The sequence below is a fragment of the Herpailurus yagouaroundi genome, unplaced genomic scaffold, assembly GCF_014898765.1.
Source record: "Herpailurus yagouaroundi ecotype Mexico unplaced genomic scaffold, PumYag 159, whole genome shotgun sequence".
Taxonomy (NCBI): domain Eukaryota; kingdom Metazoa; phylum Chordata; class Mammalia; order Carnivora; family Felidae; genus Herpailurus; species Herpailurus yagouaroundi.
In genome coordinates, this window is record NW_024412400.1 from 7,989,499 (window position 1) to 8,014,673 (window position 25,175).

Consider the following 25,175-nt stretch of genomic DNA (forward strand, 5'->3'; position numbering starts at 1 on the left):
ACAGGTATTTCACCATCTCTAGCCTTGGAGTGAATAGACGCCTGAAGACATCCTAATTTTTCCTTTATGTGTAACGATTTTCTCTTCTCTTAGACGTTTGTTTGGTTTGCCGTTATCTTTAAAGAGCAAACAGTTTGCCAGAACAGTAGTGTCTACTCATTTCATGCTGTTGCACATAATACACAGACCTTTTTTCCTACACACTTAAGTATTGTTCCAACTCTAGTGTTTTCTTCTGCCATTTTGATTCTTACTTCTTCCGGCTCACCTGTAGTTCTTATGCTGAATCTTGATTCTCTATCTTCCATGTCTACAGCCCTGTCTTATTGTTTTCCCCTTCTCTTATTGATCTGTTTCTCAGCCTCTAGAATACCTTCCCAAGTTTGTCCTCCCCATCACTCATTTGTGTTCCCAGGGTTAATTCAGCTATTACCATTGTCAGATATGAGTTCTAATCCTGCTCCCGTGCCTGCAGTCTTCCTGGATTCTTTTGCCTCAGCAGTCTCCCCATTTTATCTCATGCTACTGCCTTGCCTTTCAGTCTGGGTGCTTAGCCCTCATAACTTTCTATACCTCTTCATTGAGACTCTGTATTATTATGCCCTAATGAAAATGCAAAACCACCATCAGACATTGTGCCCTACTTGTTAGTGAAATTTACGTGATGCCTCTGAGCTAGCTTTTGTTTCCTTTGCTCTGCAGTATTTTTCCATAAGTTCCATGTTAACGTGTTTCTGTTAGTCATGGCTAAATGAGAATAATGCTGTCTCCACCGCATTGTTTACCAGTATCTAACATGCTCAAACCACTTCCCCTCTGCTAGCTTAAGATACAAGCTTTCTCCTACTCGCATTGTCTTGCTTTATGTTTCTTTGGACAAATGGCTAAGAACCTACAATATGTATATGTATGTTGAACGAATGAACGAGTGAATGAATGGAAAAGAACAAAAATCATTCTATGTTTCTACATGGTTTTATAGTCTCTGCCCCTGGCGCTTTGTATTTCGTGACCATACCTCCTAGGAGGCAACATGGTACCATGGTGAGCTCTTTCCTCCGCCCACTTGAATGTTTGAAGAAGATACTTCCTAAGTAGCTGTAAAACAAGGAGGAAGAAAAAGGACTAGGAGTAGGGCTTATCTCTGGATGTTTCAAATGGCCAATACCACAACAGCTTGGATAATGTGCTTTTGTTTGTCTGGTGTTTTGTTTTGTTTTGCTTTGTTTTGTTTTGTTTTGTTTTGTTTTGTTTTGTTTTATTATGAGCATTTATCTTATACTCTGAACCAGGAGGAGGTACTGTTTGGTAGGAGGGCAACCAATTATCCTGACCACTTAGGAGAGGGAGAGAGTGGACAGGCCTCCGCAAACATTTTTTTTTTTCTCTCCAGTTCATTTCTCTGGGCTTTGTACTTAGTGAAAATTGTTCCCATCCATTTACCAGTAATGAGCCGACTTCCATTCCTTTTCTGTTACGTAAGTTTTCACCTTTATCTGCATCTTCCCACACCGTTCTGGTGGAAAATTTGGAGAAGCTGTAGAGTGATGTTTGCCAGATGCCATTTTAAAATGGAAACCTGCTAGTTAATTTTTCATTGATTGAGACGCCAGGATTGCAGGGGCTGCTGTTTTCAGTTTCCTCTGAGGTTTCACGTTTTGTTGTACTCATTAGTGAAACTTGTTTCCTTGGGAGAAATTTGCCCCCTTGTCTAGCGTGCTAGGTCCCAGTTATTCTCAAAAGACATTTTAAGAATCTCGCCTCGGGGCGCCTGGGTGGCGCAGTCGGTTGAGCGTCCGACTTCAGCCAGGTCACGATCTCGCGGTCCGTGAGTTCGAGCCCCGCGTCGGGCTCTGGGCTGATGGCTCGGAGCCTGGAGCCTGTTTCCGATTCTGTGTCCCCCTCTCTCTCTGCCCCTCCCCCGTTCATGCTCTGTCTCTCTCTGTCCCAAAAATAAATAAACAGTGAAAAAAAAAATTAAAAAAAAAAATCTCGCCACATTGAGAAGCTAGTAATCCTTTCTAACTAAGAATCTGTAAATATTCCTTTATTTTTGCGTGTTTATGCCTTGCTACGGAGAGAATTTAAAGTGGTTTCTATAAATGTAAACAGAAGAGAATAAAATGAAAATGTAAGAAAAGTAGGACAAAGGGGAAATCAGGATAGGAAAAATAAATGAAGCTAGGAGTCATGTTAGTTCCCAGTACGGATGCAGTGAGGTTCCTGATCACAGGCTAACAGTACCAAAAATTTGGCTCTGAGCTTTCCAGAAGACAATAGGAAGAGAATGATGCGAGCAGCTTGCTGAGTCAGGGAAACCATATTAGAACAGTAAATCCATTCCTTAAAGCGGGCTGCTCCTGGAGCTGAGATCCATGAGAAATTTATCCCATGGGTCCTCATGGAGAGAAGGCAGGATGTATCGCCCTTTGCTATAAATGGCTCCAAACAAGCACACACATTGGAGGCTGCTCCTCGCAGTGTCACTCAGCTTGAACCAGTATATCACCGCGGGCACAGTTCCATCAAGTCAGTCTATCGGGGGCCAAATACACCAACCTCTGCTGGTCCAGGTTGTTCGGGATTCAGTTCGGGATATGTGGAGGAGTGGATGGCTGCCCCCGCCCCAAGCCCTGGTTCATGAGCGTTGTTAAGTTCCGCATCCAAGGGGGTGCTCTCTGACAAGTGCTAGCAAGACCCACGGGTATTGGGGGTAGTGTGACGCCCCCCGCATCCCGAGAACACTGAGGCACCCAACAGGTGCACCTCCCTCTGAGGTGTGCGAAGAGAATATCCCCCAAGCAGGCCCTTCAGTCTACGCCAGTTGAATTTGAATTGCCTCCAGTACACAGACCAAAGGGTGGCAATCCCCACACCCTGCCCCCAATTCTTCACCTCCAATTGTCTTTTTTTTTTTAATATTTTATTTATTTTTTTAAAGTAGGCTCCACACCCGATGTGGGGCTCAAACTCAACCCCACGATCAAGAGTCGCACGCTCTACCAACCAGGCCAGCCAGGCGCCCCTTCGCCATTGATTTTCAGACCTCTTTAGGCATGGAACTTTGCCTGAAATGCAAACTTAAGGAGAAGACAATATATAATATAACTGAAAGCAGAACAGCTCTGAGACAGGGCTGGCCTCTGCCCTTGTCCCTTACTCCCACCTACACAACAGCCTAAGCCAAAACAAATGATAACCTGGAAACAGTTCCGGATGGGGGTGCCCAATACCCCCCTCAACAGGAGCAAAATCTTCAGTATCTGGCAAATGATTCCCCTTGAACATGAGGACTGCTGGGTGTGCCCTCCAAGGTAACCTCCCTGCAGAGAACAGGTCTAGAAAACCAGGAGAGACACTTGCTGAATAATGGTGATTCTTAAATATGTTTGTGTCATAGGCCCTATTGAGAACCCGATGAACACAGACTCCTGACCCGAGGAGCCGAGGCAAGTGATTTTCTAGCTGTTTTATATGGAACTGCCATCATTCTGGCCCTTTCAAGAAACAGCATGGTCTAATCACGTCAGAGAGGAGATTATAAAGAGAGGCAACACAGGCGAGTGGCAGAGCCCACCCGTCAGGGAATGATTTTCTCTTCTGGGAGAGGGAGATGTGCCCCAGATTAGATTGAGGTTTTGTTCATTTGGTTTTTTGTTTTTGTTTTTTAATTTTTCTAATGTTTATGTTTAAGAGAGAGACAGAGAGTGAGAGGGCGGAAGGGCAGAGAGAGAGAGAGGGAGACAGAGAATCTGAAGCAGGCTCCGGGCTCCGAGCTGTCAGCACAGAGCCCGACGACGCGGGGCTCGAACCCACCAACCCACCATCAGGAGATCATGACCTGAGCCGAAGTCAGACGCTTAACCGACTGAGCCACCCAGGCGCCCCTTGTTCGTTCGTTTTTAAATCAATTTTATAATATGAAAGACTCAGAAAACAGCCTGGGATCCATACAGGACAACGGACCTGTAATTGTAGAAGCTAAAATTAAGCCTTTCGGATCAGCACGTAGGTGCTAAGTTTTCACAACCTCCTTCACCAAATGCATCCGCAGCAGCTGGGGCCGGCATCTGCCTTCCATACAGTTCCACCGGCCAAACCCAGGTCCTTCCATGTGAAGGGCTTCTCACAGAGGCAGGAAGAAATAGATGATCGTATTCAATTTGATAAGATTCCAGGTGATGCGTTCCCATTTTAACCGTGATAGTTGGCCAGGGATTTGGTGTGTGGCTGTGTGTCTGTTCTTATCACAGCAGTTACAAGAAAAATAAATGCCTTGATCACCAGGGCACAGCCTGTGAGCAAAACTGGTTTTAGGTTAGTGGCAGTACGTCGAGAGAGGACAGACCTCTGCCTTAAGGCGCCAGAGACGGAAATCGTCCGAGTCCTCAGGAGAAACAGGCCGACGGTAGAGCCAGCCAGCGCTGAGGCTCCTTCTCTCTTCTCCGGCTTCCGGACAACTCTGCCAGGGCATCTTCAAGGAAAACTACGTGCATATTCGCCACGCATGGTAGTCCCAGGGCGGGTGCACCTGGAAGCCAGGCCCCGTCTCTGAAGTTCACTGGAATACCTAAAAGCAAGCCGCACAACTGCTTTTTTAGGTCAGGTTCAGTATTTTTCATCAGCAGGAACAGAGAGAACCACGAGAACCCGGGATATAATCAACGAAGGCTGATATCTCACATGTGAAAGTAATCCTTTAGCAGCCGGGGTTTTTTCAAAGGTGGAGAAAATGCTAAGCCTCCCACCTCTCCCTCAAATGACCTGGCAGATGAAAGACGGGCTTTGTGAAAAGGCGTTCCTGGGACCGGGGTTGCTCAGTCTAGAAGACGTTGCCATTGCTTCCCTTCAAACATGTGGAGAATTTTGATAACGACGATGGAGAGGCGTAATAGGAGAAAAACTGCTTTAAATTAAAGCAGGCAGGATTTCAGGGTGCATAAAGACAGATCACAAGGGTGAGTGGAGGTAAGAACACTTTATCCTCTAAGGAAATCTGAAGGTAGCCGTCTCCAGAAAGCTTCCAGAGAAAGTATCTGCTCCCCCATTTACACTTGCGATTCATGAAAGAAGAGATTAAATCCTTTGCCTGTCGGGTTCTGTTCCTATTCTGTGGTTCTGCTGTCTTTCTCTAATGAGCATGGCTTCACCCGGAGCATCTGGCCTTGTCTTGGAAAAATGGCAAGAGTGTGGCCTTCAGGGTCAGGCTGTCTGGTCACATGACCTCCGACAGCCTGCTCAACCTCAGGGCCCTCGTGGATACGCAGGGAATCGTCAGGACACGCGAGTGACACCCCGCGTGTCCTGTGCCCAGCTCCTTGCTCACCCACAGCTGTCCAGTTCCGGCCCCCCTCTCTCACACCCCCATCACTTACTTACTTAGCCGGGGTCTCCAGGTTCCACGCACTAAATTGAAGTGTGCAAGGAAAAGGTGACCTTGTGTCCTTCTGTAACTGCCTCAGCCTTCCTTCTCTGCCTCCCCACGCTGCGTAGCCAGCGATGTAAACGAGCCGATCCAAGAACACATTGCCTCTTTGGTTGCTCCCTTTAAAACTGTCTTTCCTGGGGCACCTGGGTGGCTCAGTTGGTTAAGCGTCCAACTCTTGATTTCAACTCAGGTCATGATCTCACAGTTCATGCGATCAAGCCCCTTATCAGGCTCTGCACTGAGCATGGAGCCTACTTGGGATACTCTCTCTCTCTCCCTCTCTCTCTCTCTGCCCCTCCTCCACTCTCTAAAAAAATAAATAAATACATAAATAAATAAATAAATAAGTAAATAAAATGGTCTTTCCTCTTCTAGGTAGATAATCAGTCCTCCAACCCCTCCACTCTCTCCACTTTTGCCATCTCGGGGCACCTGTCGGGGAGCTTCTGTGTCCTGGTGGCTGTATGGCCGTCTTAGAGTTCAGCAGGGTCCTCTGGGTCCTCGCAGGTCTCTTCAGCGATGGGGTCCCTGTTCATGAAGTCATTCCCACCCCGCTGGCGTCCTAAGGCTTGAGAACCGTCCTAAGGCTTGGTCTGTTCCCTGTGTGCCTGGTTAGAACCCAGTATCTCTCCCTCGGGCCGCCCCCCCTCCCCCGTGGCCGTCACTGTCATCACCCTTGGGACCCGGCTGTCCAGCCCCAAGTCAGCCGCTTCCTTCCCACCTGAGGAAACGCTACTAAGCTCACCTTCCGGCACCACCAATGACCTTCTGCGAGCCGGCTCCTGGATGCTCTCTGCACCACACAGGAACCCCAGGGAGACCAGGAGCCCCTTCAGGTCCCTCTGAGGCCCTTCCTCTGGGTCTGATTCAACCCTGGCACAGCAGCCCCAAATTAATACAGTCCAAAGGGTGAGAGGCCACAGGCAGCCCGTGAGGCTCCTTCTCCCTGGCCCCCAACTGAGGAGCAAGCAAAATCCAGCATTTGAACTTTAGGGAACTTGAGTCTCTAGAAGCCTCTTCTCTCTTTCCATTATCCCCATGTTAAAGAGGTGGTGGAGTGAGCTGATCCATGATCCTTCCATTCTGGATCTACGCTCTTCTCCCCTGGGTAAAATGCTTAGGCTTGGCTAAGAAAAAGGAGGCGCGAAGGAGTATTGTTTTAATGGCAACTGAAAAACATTAGTTTCTTATTTTCAAAGTAATGTCATCCCATTATACATACCAATGCCGATCTATAAAGTGGAGTGGGCGGGATTGAGAAAAAGCACCAGTGGAAGGCAATTATGATTCTTAACTGATTATATAAAATGTCTTATGCCCAGATACACATATTGCTATGTTATCCAGCTTGCCCCTCAGGAATTCCATTCCATGATTATTTTATTTTTCGAGTCGCCAAAGTTTCTTAGAATTCTCCACTGTCTTCATAATGCTCCTGGTAATCTGTTTGAGTCACCGTCCAACATTTTCATTTTCAAGGTCCCTTTGAGGTACAAGGATATAGTCTTCAGGCTGGACATTCTGCAGCCCTTCTCATCTTCTCTAAACCTTCTGTCCAGGTTCCCAACAGACTCTGGAAACCAACTACACTTCTCCCCCTTCCTTTGATTTCAACTGGAAGTTTGCTATTCCGTATTCGAGTAATGTGTATCTGTCTACTGTTGTCTTATCAGGAAGTAGGATTATTTATTCTTTTCCTTGTTCCTTAGTCTTTTGGGGCCATGGATGCCAGTGAAAATCTGATGAAGGCCAGTAACCCTCTCCCTAGAAAATTGTGCATGGAAGCTGAAGTGAGAAAACAGTATCAGGGATCCCCAGAGGCCAACCACAGACCCGTGTTAGCTGAGACCCCAACTTAACATCTATTGTTCCAGCTGTCATGGAGACTGACATTAAAATCAATACGTGGGGGAAACCTGTAAGTCTATAACAGAGCAGGCACGATTCGATCCTTTGTAGACTGGAAACACAGACCCATTTTTCTTTAGAGATGTAACTATTTGTTGACGTGCTTAATATTACGTAAATATTATAGGGCCAAATATTACTTAAGTTAGTTTTGAAGCTCTTGTGGCTTTTGATAATGATGCTTTCATCTACGTTCATGGTACTACATCTCCTGATGTCAGATCCCTGTGCGTACGACTACAGTGTTTATTGAACTCTGGGGCCATCATGTATCATTAATACAATTCTCAACACTCAGATAACACTGGACATATATCCCGATAATCTCTAGGACTTTATCCTTTAAGATTCTACTCAGCTATCACCGATTCCTCTTTCTTTCCTGACAACATCCATCCGACGAACTAGGCGAGGGCTCCCCCCGAGTCTCATCAAATGCTCACGTGTGTGTGTGGCACCCCATGTGTCAAGATGACGTCCCTCCACCACCAGAGAATTTCACCAGAGCGGCATGGTTTTCACTCCCACCCGTGGGCTCCAGTGGCCAGCACGGGCCCAGCACATAGTAGGCATTCGGAATGTGTTTGCTGAATGTAGACTGAATCACCATTGACCAAGTCTTCAAAGGTTCCGGTGAGGTAAAGACATAAGCCAAAGCTAAAGAAAAGCAAACTGGAGTTAAGACGAATTGCTATTTCAGTGTGTTAAATCTGTTGAGCGAGCTGAAAAGAGGTTGCTGGATGTGGATTTGTGGCCAGTTGCTGACTTCCAGGCTAGTGTGGTGCACACCACAAGGCAGCAGCAAAACTGGTAGACAAGCTCAGCTCCTTGGGCTCATCCTTTGCCCTCTGCAGTCTGACCCAGGCCCATTTTCTCCTCCCTCCCAACCCCCCCCCCCACTCTCCCATTTCTGAGCCTTATTCCTCCAGCTACCCTAAGCAATCTCATGCTCCCTGGGTCTTACTGGCCCTGCTGCTTCCTCATCAAGAATGTCTGACCTGACATCTGCATATTAAAATGTTCCTCATCTTTCAAGAACCTACTCAGAGGCCATTCTCCCCATTGAGCTTCCCTGTATCCCCAGGCAAAAGAATTCCTCCTTCTCAAGCTCGCTGGGAGTACTGGTCACCTCCCATGAGGCCAGTTCATCACAGATTCTTGCTCAGGACCAGAAAAACAATCATTTCCAGTGGAGTTTTTTTCTTTTATCAATCCAGTCAGGGGCTCTTTATTTTCATTTCTATGTCATCTGTTTGCTCCTACTCCCCTTTATATAGACTGCTGCCTTTAGCATCCGTCCAGTTACAACTGTGTCAAGTAAATTTGATGTGCAAATGTCACAAAGAATGAAAGAATCTGTCACACATTTTTTAGCAGAACAGGACGGTCCCAATTCTTGCTATAATATGGTATATGATGAAGCCCTTCCTGTTGAATGGCCAACTGAATGAAAATACCATATTTCCTTGTGTCCTTATAAATGCATTATTTACTGATCAGATTCTTTAGTGTGAGGAAATTCACCTTGAGACACTATCATCTGAAGACTCTTGGGCTGAGCTTTTACTCATACAGGCAACTTACCATCATTGTTAGCTCTGAAGAGCCACTCTCCTTCTCTTTGAGTTCATCCTCTGAGTCATCTCATCGTCATGAAATGTTGTTCTCTGTCACTTTCCTTCTCTTTGCAGTTATGAAAAATTGTGAATTCTCGACTGTATGCAGTGAGCTAAAAGCAGAGTCAAAACGGCGATGATTTATTTCGTTACTGAATCATCCTTCCAGGCAATTCCATTCTTCTGTTGTATTATTTTGGTGTCTGTTAGCATAATTGGGCATAATTGATGAGTAATGATGGAAGATAATTCCCAGGACGATGAAAGAGCAAAATATTTCGAAAGATAGGAAAAAGAAGATCACAAAGATCCCGTCATGTACCATAGATTGATGAAAGGGTCCAACGAACCCACGTAGTAATTACAAAATAGAATGAGTCTTATTTTATTTTTTAAAAAAATCAGTAAATTTTCTCTTTGTTCTTAAGAAAGCCTTCAAGAAAGAATAAAAACAATAAAGCATCAAGCCTTCTAAATAGATAGAGCAACTAAGGGGAATTAAAGAACTGAAGTCTGGTCTAATGGACCCCAATGGTTTGCTGAGGGTTACCTTGTTAAAATTCCATGCACATCTGTCCACCTTAAGGCCAAGGCCAGAGCGAGAGTCACAGTCTCCATGTCTTCAGGGATCTGCTCCCAGAAGCAGCTTAGGAGATACCCACCAAGTGGACAGTAGGAGCCAAAGGTATCATTATTAAGCTGGGACTGTAATTATCAAAGGAAGGTCACACAGTATTGCTTACCTACCTACAAGGACCTCACACCATCTCAAAATCTTTGCCCTTTGCCCAGAGTGCTGTCCTTCCCTGTCTCCCTTTTAGCTCCGTAACTGCTGCACTTTGTATGGCCATTTCCATGAGAAAGCTTCTTCCATCTCTCGGCCCTCAAGTGCCCCTTAGGGGGGCCTTCAGAGCATCCTTCCCCACCCCCTTCTCTGTACTTACCACCAGGACAGTTAGCACCTGAGGTTTTAGTGTGTCCCTTCCACAAGGGGGTCGCCAACCAGGTGTCTCAGCCTCCTACTACCCACACAGGGCTGCCTCGGTGGGCGCCGCGTAAGCATCTTGTGAGCGAAAAACGCTGAATTTGAACACGTTTCTGAGCACAGGCGCTCACCTGCATGGTCGCTTTAACGAAGCATTAAGGTGCGTGTATTTGAGTAAGTAAAAGTGGAAAGTAAAAGGCCATCTGTAGAGCAAGCAGGTCAGGTGAGAGAGCTTGATTTTCCTGGACAGTCCCTTCCCCGGGGGGTGATGGGGAACGAGCACCAGGACTCTGGCAGAGGAGTCCTCAGCTGCTGATTCTGACTTGCATTTAGGCATCCGGTGATTTGTCGGAGACCGACACCAGCAACGACGCCAGGCACCCTCGGAGCCGGGCGGCCGCCACGGAAGAGAAACTGAGAAACAGGCTGTACGAGTTAGCAACGAGAGTGAGCGAGAAGGAGACCTCTTCGGGGGACGATCAGGAGTCGGAGCCCAAGACGGAGCCTCAGAACCCCAAGGAGAGTCTGTCCTCTGAAGACAACAGCCAGGGCGTCGAGGAGGAGCTCAAGAAGGTAAGCACTGTGAAGCCACCGGTGCACAGCTTGTTTTGTGTGGCCGGGGTGCGGGGAAAGATCTATATTTGTGCCGAAGTGTCCTGTGCCCCCAAAGAGCTGTCTTTCAAATGCCTATCCTGTGCACACAGGAGACCCCAGAAACCCCAGTTGTTTAGCACTGAGTAGTTCAAGCAGGAAAAGGGCCCCGTGTGGCCCGGGCCTCCTGAGCCCTGTTTCCTCCTCCTGCTGTCCTTCACCAGACAGCCCTTTACTTTCGAGACTATAATTTATTTATTTTTTTAATTTTTTTAACATTTCTTTGTGAGAGACAGTGAGAGACAGAGTGTGAGCAGGGGAGGGACGGAGAGAGAGGGCGACACAGAATCCGAAGCAGGCTCCAGGTTCTGAGTTGTCAGCACAGACAACCCCACCCCGAGCCAACCCCACCCCACCTCGAGCACCTACGGACATTGCTTGAAAACCACAGCGGGAAGGACCCCTGGCAGAAAGGGGGTCCCAGACCCCCTGCCCCCCAGTCAGTGCTCCACCCCCTGTCCTTCCCTCTACAGCTCCTCAAAGCACATCCGTGCTAGACTTGGCCACATTAGAGTCAGGATAAGGCTGCTTCCAATGGAAGAGGAAGAAGCTAACATTTGCTGAGGGTCTCCTATGTGCCTGGTGCTTTGCTTATGTTAGTTCGTTCGTTTCATAAAAACCCTCTGAAGACGTACAGGAGGAGACAGGCTTGTTCTGAAGGTACTTACCTGAGGCCCACAGCTAGTAAGTTTCAGAGCTGGGTCCGCTTCACAAACCTGCTTGGCCTTAAATCACAGGCTCCTTCTACAGCAAGCTGCTTCTTCTGTAACTCAGATAAGATCTTGCCTAGAAACACTTAGATTTCTTTGCGCTTGTGGTCAGGTTTTTCCCCCTATTCTGAGAGTACATTACATAGGCTAACAAGTTACCGGTAGCCCATGTGAACGGGGGAAGAAGCCTTCTTCATCTGCTCTGTAGCCAGGCTATTGGAGCCAAGCTCCGTAGTACAGTTGGGTGCCATGGGGGAGCCAGGCCAAGCCAAGAATGACCGCAGATGGTCAAGAGCAGGCCCAGAGGGGTGTGGGGACCATCTCCCATCGCTGAGCCCCCGAACCCTCCAATGTCTCAGACTCTGCCTTTCACTCATTCCCGCCCCACCCTCCATAACCTTGGAGTCCTTATACTCGTAAATCTATCAGGTCGCCTGCCTGTGGACAGTGCGCACATCTTTCCACTGGCCTGCCCGTGGGCTGGAGCATGGAGCTTGGCTCTCGCAGGCAGCCCCTCCCCGGGATGTGGGCTCCAACCCATTGCTTCCTCAATGGTAGTGGGCTTTGCTTCTCTCCGTTACTTGAACCAATACCCCATTACTGTCATCATTTGTCTGCCAGAACTAAGAGCCAGAGGGTAACTGAAGAATATCACATTATTTCTTACAATGGCTCTACCTCCTACTGGCTTTGCTGCCTGATGGTCACAAGGCTCCAAAAACTCCCGCTGTTCTGGCATTCCAGACCCTGATGAGTCATGCACTCCCGCCCGCCACCCCACCCCTCCATCAGCCAGCAGGCGTCACCTTCTGGAGGCACAGCCACCAATCTGCGCGGGGTTCTCCTGGGTAGAGAGTGAACAGGGAAAGGAGGAGCCAGTGGGCAAAAATCTTAGCTCCCCTATCCTTCCCCATGCCTCGCTGAGCAAGAAATGAGGAGGGTTGTTGAAAATGCTAGCTTTTACTCAAGCTCCCAAATATGTCCATTTCTCGAAATTTAAGTCTTTCCCCAGCCTATCATGAATCAGTGCATGAAAATATCAATCAGATCTGTTGTATGCAAAAATCCACGTGAGCAAACAAAAACAGATAATTAGCACATATCAGGCAGAGGGCTCCTCTGGGATAGGAAAACAAATACAGGTTTCTATCTTCAATATTATTTAGAAGCAGAAAGATACAAGGATAGGCTTCGCGATTAGACTGAGTTTGAATACCAACCATGCAGTTCGCAAACTCTGTGAACTGTGGTTAATATCCTAACTCGCCGCCAGTGCTTTGAACAAGCTGGCGTACCCTACCCTCAGGCTGCTCCCCCTGTCCCTCCAGGCCCTGCGTGGGATTCCAGTCCTTTCTGCACTCAGCAGCCAGAACTGCCTTCCAGTCCCTGAGCTTTGCTCCCAACACCACCGACAGGCCCACACCTGTCTTGTTTTTCAGTTCATCCCTGGGACCCATCCCAGGGCTTCATTGTTGATTAGATAAACACATCTTGGCCTCATCTGTAAAATGAGGGTAGTCATACCCACTAATAGAGTTGTAAGGGTTGAGTTATACAGCATTGGGTTTAGCACATTAGCAGGAGGCCAGCAAATATCACATCCCCTGGATCAACCTCCAGGAAAATAAACTTCACGGCTGTGAGGTAACAGCCGTCTGCTGGGACTGAAGGGACAGCTCTGCACCTGGTTGCAGTCAGCACCTGGTACGTCAAGCCTAGGTCTGTAACCACCCTTGGGGTTTTGTCATGCGACGTAGAATGTAAGTGGAAAGGCAGGGCATCAGAACGCCCCAGGTTCCCATCTTTAGGATCAGAATAACTGGGACTGTCTCTGGGACGCCTGGGTGACTCAGTAGGTTACGCATCCGACTCTTGATTTCAGCTCAGGTCATAATCTCGTGGTTCGTAAGTTCTATCCCCGCATCGGGCTCTGTGCTGACATTGCACAGCCCGCTTGACATTCTCTCTCTCCTTCTGTCTCTGCCCCTTCTCCGCTTGTACTCTGTCTGTCTCAAAATAAGTAAACCTAAAAAAAAAAAAGAGAGAGAGAATAACCGTGACCTTGGCACAGCATGGTTTGGGAGTGGAACTCACTAAAGTGACTATTTCGGAAGCTGCCGGTGCTCCCCTAATCTTCTTACTGTGGCAGTGCCCCCTGGCCCAAAGTCCAACGGCCTGCGGACACCTGACGCGGCAGGGGCCCCTCTTCCTGCACAGAAGGCAGGCTGGGAGCGAGAAGAAAGTAAATGCTCTCCAGCTATTTGGCCCCCACTGGCATGATGATTCTGGGGCAGAGCTACACTGACTCCCCGAGCCTCCCCGGCACGCTGAGCTCTGGGCACCCACGCTGATGAGCCGTCCCCATTGACTCCCTTCCCATCCCTGCCCCACTTCCCCCTCCTCCACCACTGCTTCCCCAGGATCACCTCCCGAATGAACTAAATCCCTATCTCAGATCGGCTTCTGGGTGAAACCAGACTAGGCCAGTAACCAAACAGGAGAAATGTAGGGTCCCCGATTGGCAAGTACTCCAGGGTTGTGACCGTACGTCGGTGTTCACACGTAGGCAGTGAGGAAATCCAGATGCCCGATTGGCTGCTAATGGCCTTTGCCTTACTAAGAGGAGCCTTGCCTCACACAGAGAGGGCTTTGCTCAGGCCCTACTGTCCCCTGCCTCCACCACTGGCCCTGCTCCCCAGGAGCCAAAGCAGAGGAATGTTCCTGTTCCCGTAGACACATGACATCAGTGGCTGTTTAGTGTCCTTAGTATGATGACCCATGTGGGAACTGGGACTTCAGAATCCTATCCAACAGCAGAAGAACCATTTCAGAAACATTCTTTATCTTTCTTTTTTTTAAATGTTTGTTTATTTTTGAGAGAGAGAGAGAAAGGGTGCACGCACGAGCGGGGGAGGGCAGAGAGAGGGCGACACAGAATCCGAAGCAGGCTCCAGGCTCTGGGCTGTCCGCACAGAGCCCAACACGGGGCTCAGACTCACGAACCATGAGATCATGACCTGAGCCAAAGTTGGATGCTTAACTGACTGGGCCACCTAGGTGCCCTTGAAACATGCTTTACCTTGATGGGAGTCAGCCCTTTGCTGCAGGCAGACTTGTCGTATAGGTGGCACTTGGGGGATAGTCAGCACCATCTGCATTTTAACCACCTGTAGAACAAGTCTGTGGAGCTTGGGGCAAGCCCAGAAACCTCTTGGGAACCGGATTGCCAAAGAGCCGTTCTTTCCTTAAGTCCTCGTATTTCCGTCAAACCTCAGTGGTCAGTCCTACAAACCATGTGATCCTTCGAGCCCAGGAGTGAGCACTTACCTCTCCTCTACCACTGGGCCGGTGGTCATGCCGATGGTTCTGGCAGAAAAGTCATGGACACAGCGGTTCTTAGAACCGTCTGCCTTCTAGGTATGCAAGCGCAGCATTCCTGAAAGAGGGAGAAAAAGAATGGCTAAGAACTCCTGGCCTGAGTTTGGAGACGACTTTCAGGGGCTGGATCTCCTGTAAGCCCCCTAATCTTTCCAGGCTTGGAGCAGTGGTCCCCGATGTCCCTTCAGGCTCCAAAGCCCCATGGGTCTAGATATGTAACAGATTAGATGGATTTTTGTTCCCTGACATAGGTATCATTTATGACACGGTTTAAAAAATGGTTTTTTTCAACGTTTATTTATTTTGGGGACAGAGAGAGACAGAGCATGAACGGGGGAGGGGCAGAGAGAGAGGGAGACACAGAATCAGAAACGGGCTCCAGGCTCCGAGCCGTCAGCCCAGAGCCCGACGCGGGGCTCAAACTCCCGGACCGCGAGATCATGGCCTGGCTGAAGTCGGACGCTCAACCAACTGCGCCACCCAGGCGCCCCTATGACACTGTTTATATGACAAAAGATGTCCATGGAATGTTGAGTGTCTGTTGAAGGCCCAAATTAGTAAATTCTTACATTATAGGCAAATGTTTGTATACCCAGGCTCCTAAAAGCATTTTATTTAAAGTGGCTTTGTTTATTATTATTATAAGTGGCTGGATCATTGTGCTTTGCTTTCCAACAGAGTCACAGACTTGCACATATCACCCATATTTATAGTTTCTTGAAACAATTTTCGTTAAAGTATTAAGACTTCCCTGAACTATTAAATGACTTTCTCCCCAAACAAGAGACAAATTTGTGTATCTCCTGGCTGTTCCCCATTTACTAACCTCAAGGGACAGAAAAACACAATCCTGGTCAATGATCAAGGAGACCGATCTATTAACTGTTCCAGAAAACCTAGAGCCTTGGGTTTCTAAAGTTTAATGTGCTTGCGAAAAACTTTTCGTTGATATCAGTGTTGACATAAAGGCAAGTTTGTCCACATGTGTCACACCCCGTAAAATAACTCGCCATTCACATAAGGATCCAGTGTCTTTCAACCAAGGTCATATTCTATTTGAGAAGAATGTCTTGATCTTCAGTTGGTGCCAGAGAGAATATAGTGTTAGATACTGACTTGTATCTTACAAGTGACTCATCTCAGTAGGCCTGTGCCTGTTGAAGAATTAGAGCCTCTTTTCTAACTTTCCATTTAGCCGTTGGGGTGGAGGGGAGAAGCTTTAGCCATCCACTGAGAACTACGGCTCTTATCCATGGTGCTTGAACAGGTGAGGAGGCTCCATACCACTCAGGATGTCATTGGCGTCACTGATTCCCACAACCGTATCCTGTGTGTGTATGGGGAGGGGCCTGGCTGCCTGCCTGGGAAGAGTTCCAGGTTCTCTCCTGGATCACTGGGGTTGCAGCAGAACACCATCTTCCCTTGGCAGAAAATGAACGGACTAGAGAAAGATTGTCCAGAACTCCAGTGCAAAGATTCCTTAACGTCTCTGTGAAATGCAGGTGTTATCTGAAAGGCCAGGAAAAACTGAGGTTGCCTCAGCGACAGCAATAGAATGGGACATAGGACAGATGTGGTTGGAAGAGAGAAAGGCAGAGTTGCCCTAGAAGGCTGCAAATAGGAAAGCACTGGTTCAGAGTTCTTGGCCCACAAAAGCTCAAAAGTAGGATCCCCTGGGGAAATGGGACCACAGGCGGTAAGAAGGGAGAGAGACCAAAGAACATACTGTGTGCAGGCAGCTCCCCAGAATAAGTAGGAGTGTGCTCTTGGAAAACACTTCTGGGTGGAGAGAGTATAAGAACAATATAAGAGAATATAAGAACAAAAGAAAGAAATATATACCAGTCTGACCTACAAACACACATACCAAAATCCTAAATAATTAGCAAACTAAATGTTGTAATACTCGAATTGCATGCCCACACAACTAACACATTTATTCTCAGGATGAAAAACTGGAGGCAAGAGCAGGACACCCCACTGTTTTCATAAATTGCTTAGTAAATACTGTTTTTTTAAAAACACACGATAATCCCAACTGATGCCAAAATGGCCCTTGGAAATATTCAACACATATTCCATTAAAAGAAAAAAAAAAACTCCCAATGAAATAGATAATTCTAATGAAGGATATTCATCTCAAAGCACCTAGGGAGTTTTTCCTCAATGAGAACTCGTTGTAAATATCAAAAATGTCTTGAATATTATAATATTTCATTATTGATCAAATCCATATATGATGAGTCATGAAGGCAAATGATTTTGCATAAATGCTTATCTTGTTAATCAAAAGAGCATGTACATGCATTTGAAAAATAAGTATGTGTGGCTTTAAGATTTATGTAAAATTATAGGTGAATAATTTGATATTTGTAATGATTTTTTTAAATATTGAGTATTTTAAGAGAAGTAAATGAGCAAAACGGACCAGACAGAAGAAATTGGCAAAGTGGTCAAAGAACTATCATCAAAAAGAAGATAGTCCCCATGATCTTGCCAATAAAATTCCATTAATCGTTCATGGTACCAATTACTCCCATATGATTTAGCATTAAAAAATTAAAGGTATACAAGTCCACTTTATTTATTTAAAAACTTTGTCTGAGTCTAACCCAAAAATCACATACCACCAAAAATTTGCATACTATCTCACTGGTTGATAAATATTCAAAAATTCTTAATATGTTAACAAAACGTTTCCAGCTGCATATTAAAATAATAATTTACAGTGGCCAAGTAGGATTTTGTCTAGGAATGTAATCACATCAATTTTAGGAAACCTATTAATACTTTTCATTATATTCACAGATCAAAGGGGGAAAACATAATTATTTTGATAAATTCCTAGATTGGTGTTTAACGTGTAGTAGGAAACTCATGAACACTCATAAGTATTGAGAGAAAAATAGTTGATAAATTGGAAGATAAAAACTCAACAGTAATGACCCTTTTGAGTCTCGCTGGTCTCTTTAGGAATTTGATGAAAACTATATGCTGCTCTCCATAAACCTGTAAAGAATGAAAAGGATTTGGATAGAGTCCCAGGATGAGTCTCACTCACTTATGCATCAAGTCACAGGAATACAGAGCCCAGGCCCAGCTGTGGACCTGATGTGTCCCATCAGCCAGCTGCAGCCCATCTCAGCCATGGTCTAGAAGCCCCTGGAGAACACTGACCTAGACAATTGCACATATATGCGGTTAGGAATGTGGAGGGTCCAGGAGTCCATCAGAGAAGTTCCAACATCCTGTTGGAGCAAACCCAGTCCGAGCCTGGACTCGTTGGAGATGGTCAAAGTAACAGTTTGACTTTACCTGCCTCACCCCTCCCCCAGGGTGGCGCATGGCCCATGATGTCTCCCATGGGGGAAAGTAAGAGCGTGTGAGTGAGCACCCCGCCTCCCCAGCTGTGCAGGACACTACCAAAGAGGTCAGTTTCTCGCTTGCCCCATCCAGAATACTGAGTCATAAGCTACATGAGTAGGGCTGGCGAGAAGCTACAGGAACAGCAGCCAGAGCTCAGAATGTATCAGATGGACTCAGATCCTGTTAACTGCATCATGGACTCCTTCTAGAGTCCTGCCCACCACTAGGACACCTCATCCACAGGCTCCCCGACAAGGATACCCCCAGTGGCTGCGGTGAGAGGAAGCTTTGCCAGATGGCTAGTGAGCACGCACACAAAGCAGGACTGAACCTGTGAGTACGGGAGAGGACACAGACTTGATAACAGCACTGCCCTTTGGAAAGCAAAAGGCAGGCTGTCAGCACTCAGCCTGGTGCACTGCAGAATTGAGAGAAGGCATACAAGTTCCAGAATTCTGCCTCAGGAGGGAGGAAGAAGTGTAGAGCATGAGTATCCATAGAAGGTCTGAGAAAGCCTCAGAATCCCTAGTAAAGCTGCTGGAAGATATTTCTCTCCTGAAGTCAGCCAGTAAATATTGGAGGAGGTGACTGCTACTTCAAATGCAAAGACAGCAACACGACTTAAAGGAACATGGAAAATCAAGGAAACGTGATGCCACCAGAGGATCAAAATAATCTTTCAGTAACTGACCCCAAAGAAATGGATATCTGTGATTTACCTGATAAAGAATTCAAAACAGCTTTTTATTTATTTATTTATTTATTTATAGAAAGCACATGCAAGTGGGGAGCAGAAGGAGAGAGAGAATCCCAAGCAGGCTGTATGCTCAGCACAGAGCCCGATTCAGGGCTCAATCCCATGACCCTGGGATCATGCCCTGAGCAAAAATCAAGAGTCAGACGCTCAACTGACTAAACCACCCAGGCACCCCAAAACAGCTTTTAAAGGAAGCTCAATGAGCTGTGAGAAAATACAGAAAGTTAATTCAACAAAAGTAGGAAAACAGTGCATAAAACAAAATGAGAAGTTTAACAAAGAGGCAGAAATCATATGAAAGAACCAAACAGAAATTCTGGAGCTGAAGAACACAATGAATGAAATGAAAGCTGCAGTAGAGAGTATCAAGGGCAGAATGGATCAAGCAGAGGAAAGAATATGTGAAGTAGAAGACAGGATCTTGGAAATTATCCAGCCAGAGAACAACAAAGGAAAAAGAATGAAAAAGAGTGAAGAGAGCCTATGAACTATGGGATACTATCAAGAGAAGCAATCTGTGAATTACTAGAGACCAAGAAGGAGAAGAGAGGGAGAAGGGGCAAAAAGCTTATTTAAAAAAATAATGGTTGAGACCTTCCCAAATCTGAGGAGAGATTTGACCATCCAAGTTCATGAAGCTCATAAGTCCCCAAAAAGGTCAAAAATATTTTCTCTGAGGCACATAATAATACAACTAACAAAAATAAGGGACCAAAAGAGAATCCCTAAAACAGCAGGAGGAAAGAAACTTACACTTATAAGGGAATCTTCATAAGGCTATCAGCAGATTTCTCAGCAGAAACCTTACAGGCCAAGATGGAGTAGAATGAGGTACTCAAAATGCTGAAAGAAAAAGAAAAGAAAAGAAAAAAGAGAAGAGAAAAGAAAAAGGGCACCTGGGTGGCTTAGTCTGTTAAATATCGAACTCTCGATTTTGGCTCAGGTCATGATCTCAGAGTGGTGAGATCAAGCCCCACACTGGGCTCCATGCTGGTCATGAAGCCTACTTAGGAGTCTCTCTCTCCCTCCCCCACTGCCCATCCCCCTCCTAAAAAGTGCTGGAAAAAAACCCCTGCCAACCAAGAATACTTTAACTGGCAAAGCTTTCCTTCAGAAATGAAGTAGAGATAAAGACATTCGTTCCCAAACAAAAGCTGAGAGAGTTCAACAACACTAGACCTGCCTTACAAGAAGTGCTGAAAGTTCTAAAGGCTGAAATGAAAATTCACTAGTTAATAATATGAATGAATTAAAATATACAACACACTGATAAAGGTAAATATATAGTCAAATTCAGAATACTCTGATACTGTAATATGGTAGTGTCTTAACCACTTCATGCTAGTGAAAAAGACTAAGGACAAAAATATTAAAATTAACTTATAGGGGCTCCTGGGTGGCGCAGTCGGTTAAGCGTCCGACTTCAGCCAGGTCACGATCTCGCGGTCCGTGAGTTCGAGCCCCACGTCAGGCTCTGGGCTGATGGCTCAGAGCCTGGAGCCTGTTTCCGATTCTGTGTCTCCCTCTCTCTCTGCCCCTCCCCCGTTCATGCTCTGTCTCTCTCTGTCCCAAAAATAAATAAATGTTGAAAAAAAAATTTTTTTAAATTAACTTATAGCTACAATGATTTGCTAATGAATACACAATATAAAAAGAGGTAAATTGTGACACCAAAAACATAAAGGGGGAGAATAGAGGGTAGTTTTGTATGCCATTGAAGTTAAGTTGTTATCAGCATAAAGTAGACTGCTATATCTAGAAGATGTTTTGTGTAAGCCTTATGATATAAAGCAAAATCTATAGTAGAGACACAAAAGATAAAGAGATGGGAGTCAAGGCATACCATGCCAGAACATCATCAATTCCCAAAGGAAAACAGCAAGAGAGGAAGAAAGGAACAAGAGAACAACAAAACAGCTAGAAACCAGTTAATGAGATACATTCATCAGTCCTTACCTGTGAATAGTTACTCTACATGTAAGTAGATTAAATTCACCAATCGAGACACAACTACACACTGCCTACAAAGGACTCACGTCAGCTTTAAGAACACACATAGGCTTGAAGTAAAGGGATGGAAAAAGACGTTCCATGAAACCAAAAGAGAATAGAGGTAGCTGTAATTATATCAGACAGAATAGACTTTAACTCAAGTGCTATAATAAGAGACAATGTCATTCTAGAGTGATAAAGGATTCAATTCATTAAGAGCATATAAATTCATAAATATATATGCACCCAGTATTGGAGCATTTAAATATGTTAAGCAAATACAAACAGGTCTGATGAGAGAAATAAATAACAATACAATAAGAGTAGGGGAGAGACAGAAAATCAATAAGGAAAGGTTGGATTTGAACTGTACTTTAGACCAAATGGACATTTGCACCATTCCATCCAATAGCAGCAGAACACACATTTTTTTCAAGCTTACATGGGGCATTCTTCAGGACAGAACATATGTTAGGTCACAAAACAAGTCTTAACAAATTTAAAAAGGTTGATATCATACTAAATTTCTTTTACAGCCACAGTGATATAAAACTAAAAATCAATAACAGGAGGAAAACAGAATAATTCACAAATATGTGGAAATTACACAACGCACTCCAAAAAATCAGTGGGTCAAAAAAGAAATCAAAAGGGAAATAAAAAAAGCCACTTCAAACAAATGAAAATGGAAACTAAATATACCAAAACTTATGGAATTTGGCAAAAACAATTCGAAGAGGGAAGTTTATAGTGCTAAATGCCTATGTTAAAAAAGAAAGATCTCAATAAACAACCTAACTTTATACTTCAAGGAACTAGAAAAAGAAGAACAAACTAAGACCAAAGCTAGCAGAAGATAAGGAAATAACAACGAACAGAGCAGAAATAAATGAAATAGAGTCCAGAAGGCAATAGAAAAGATCAGTGAGGGGTAGCTGGGTGGTGCAGTTTGTTGAGCGTCCAACTCTTGAATTCAGCTCAGGTCATAAGCTCATGGTTCATGGGACTGAGGCCTGCATCAAGGTCCATATTGACAGCCCAGAGCCTGCTTGGGATTCTCTTTCTTCTGTCTGTCTCTGCTCTTAACCCAACTCGCGTGTGCTCTTTCTCTCTCTCTTTCAAAAAATAAACATTACAAAAAAAGAAAAGAAAAGATCAATGAAATTAGAGCTTGTTTTGTGGGTAAAATCAAAATAGACAAACCTTTAGCTAGACTAAGAAAAGGGGGAAAAGACTCAAGTAAAATCATAAATGAAAGAGGAGACATAACAACCTCTATCACAGAAATACAAAATACCATGACTGAATATTATGAACAATTATATGCCAAAAAATTGGATAACCTAGAAAAAAATGAATGAATTCCCAGGAATACAGAACCTACCAAAACTGAATCATGAAGAAAAATCATGAGTCATCATAGGAAATCTAAATAGCCAATAATGAGTACTGGATCAGTAATCAAAAGCCTCCTAACACAGAAGAGCCCAGGACCAGATGGCACAGTGGTTCATTCTACCAAACACTTAAAGAAGAATTAATGCCAATCCTTCTTAAACTCTTGCAAAAACTTAAGAAGAGGGAGTACTCCCAAAATGATTTCATGAGGTCAGCATTACCCTTTTACCATAGGCAGATAAGGACACTATAAACTACAGGCCAATACTCCTGATGAATATAGATGCAAATAATCTCAGCAAAATATTAGCAAACTGAATTCAACAACACATTAAAGAATCCTACACCATGATCAAGTGAGATTTATCCCTGGGATGCAAAGGTGGTTCAACATATGCAAACCATTAAATATAATATACTACATTAATATAATGAAGGATAAAAACCTTGATCCTCTCCGTAGATACAGAAAAAGCATTTGACCAAATTCATCACCCTTTCATGATAAAAACCCTCAACGAATTGTGTATAGAAGGAACATACCTCAACATACCTCAGAGATGACAAGCCACAGCTAACATCATACTCAGTGGTGAAAAACTGGAAGCTTTTCCTCTTTTACAAAGGGGCCCACTCTTACCACTCCTTTTCTATATATTACATGAAGTCCTATCCAGAATGATCAGGTAGGAAAAAGAAATAAAATGCATTCAATTTGGAAAGGAAGAAGTCATATTGTCATTGTTTTCAAGTGATATGAGCTTATATAGAGAAAACCCTAAACACTCCACCAAAAAACTGTTAGCACTAACAAAAGAATTCAGTAGATTTGTGGGATACAAAATCAACATACAGAAGTCAGTTGTGTTTTTAAATACTAACAAAGAAACATCTATAAAAGAAATAAAATCATCTCATTCATATTAGTGTCAAAAACAATAAAGTGCTTAGGAAGAAATTTAACCAACTAAGTGAAGGATCTGTACTCTGAAAATTATGACTTTGATGAAAGCAATTGAAGATGATGCAAACAAATGGAAAAATGCCCCATGTGCATGGATCAGAAGAATTAATAGTTAAAATGCTCATACAATGCAAATCCATTTATAGAATCGATGCAGTCCCCATCAAAATTTTATCAAAATTCCAATAACATTTTTCACAGAAATGGAACAAACAATCCTAAAATTTCTGTGAAACCACAAAAGACCTCAAATAGCCAAAGCAGTTCTGAGATAGAAGAACAAAGCTGGAGGCATTGCACTTCTTGATTTCAGACTATGCTTCAAAGCCAGAGATGTGAAAATAGTATGGTACTAGCATTAGCAGAAACATACAGGTCAATGACACAGAATCACGAGCCCAGAAATAAACCCTCAAATACTCAACTAGGAGTACGGAATGATAAAAGGATAGACTCCAATAAACAATATGGGGAAACTGGATAACCTCATGCAGAAGAATGAAAATGATCCCCTATCTTATACTACTCACAAAAATTAACCTGAAATGAATCAAAGACTGAAACTCTAAAACATCTCAAGAAACAGAGGGAAAAATTTCCTTGACGTTAGCATGGCAATGATATGACAATACACCACCAAAAGCACAAGCGACAAAATAATAAGGAACTACATCAAACTAAAAAGTCCTTGCGTAACAAAAGAAACAGTCAACAAAAGGAAAAGGCAACCTACAGAATGAGAGAAAATATTTGTAAACTGTCTTTGTGATAAGGGTTAATATCCAAAATATATAAGGAACTCATACAATTCAATAGCAAAAAAAAAAAAAAAAAAAGCAAAACAACCTAATTTAAAAGTGGGCGGAGGAATTCAATAGATATTTTTCCAAAGAAGACCTACAAATGACCGAGAGGTAGGTGCATAAAAAGAAGCCTTAACATCACCAGTCATCAGGGACATCCAAATCAATACCACGTTGATATATCACCTCACACCTGTGAGAATGGCTGTCATCAAAAAGATAGGAGAAAACAAGTGTTGGTGAGGATGTGGAGAAAAGGGAACCCTTGTGTATACAGTTGGTGGGAATGTAAATTCATACATCCATTGTGGAAAACAGTATAGAGGTTCAACTACCATATGGTCCAGTCATCCAACTTCTGAGCATTTATCAGAAGGAAATGAAATTGGGATCTGGAAAAGATATCAGCCCTCCCATGTTTATGGCAGCATTATCCAGTAGCCAAGATATGGGAACAATCTAAGTATCTCTCTACAGATGAATGGATAGAGAAAATGTGGCATATTGGTACAATGGAGTATTATTCGGCCATGAGGAATAAGGAAATCTTGCAATTTGTGACAAACTTGAGAGTGTTATGCTAAGTGACATAAGTCAGAGAAAAATAAATACTGTATGATCTTACGTGTGAAATCTAAAAAAGCTGAACTCCTAGAAACCAAGAGTAGAATGGTGGTTTCCGGGGTCTGTGGGATGGATGGAATGGGGAAATGTTGGTCAAAGAGTACAAACTTCCAGTTATAAGATGAATAAGTGCCGAGAATCACACAGTGTGGTGAATATAGTTAACAATACTGTATTATATACTTAAAAGTTGCTAAGAGTAAACCTTAAATGTTCTCACTATACACCAAAAAAAAAAAAAAAAAAAGGATTATATGAGATGATTGAGGTAGTCACTAACCCTATTATGGTAATTCATTCAAAATATAAAAGTGTATCAAATCCTGTTATACACCTTAAATTTACACAATGTTCTGTCTCAATTATATCCCAATAATTCTGGAGGGAAAAGACAAGTTGATTTTTCACAAACCATAAAATTAAAGGACAAATAACTGGAAAGACATATTGCTTAAATATATAATGGGCAAATAATTAATAGCCTCAGAATGCTAATGGATACAAGGGCAATGCATGTAAGCAGGCAATTCACCAAAAAGAGGAAGGAAGGAAGGAAGGAAGGAAGGAAGGAAGGAAGGAAGGAAGGAAGGAAGGA

The 25,175-nt window shown here is 44.3% G+C and overlaps 1 protein-coding gene across 5 annotated transcripts in view; it reads left to right on the forward strand.

The window, feature by feature from the left end:
* MYRIP (myosin VIIA and Rab interacting protein) overlaps window positions 1-25,175 on the forward strand; it is a 380,023-nt gene that overhangs the window by 317,816 nt on the left and 37,032 nt on the right. For all 5 annotated transcript variants that reach the window (XM_040479864.1, XM_040479863.1, XM_040479867.1 and 2 more), the window contains one exon: window positions 10,271-10,510. In XM_040479864.1, coding sequence (XP_040335798.1) covers window positions 10,271-10,510 — 240 coding nt within the window. The remainder of the gene's footprint in view (window positions 1-10,270; window positions 10,511-25,175) is intronic.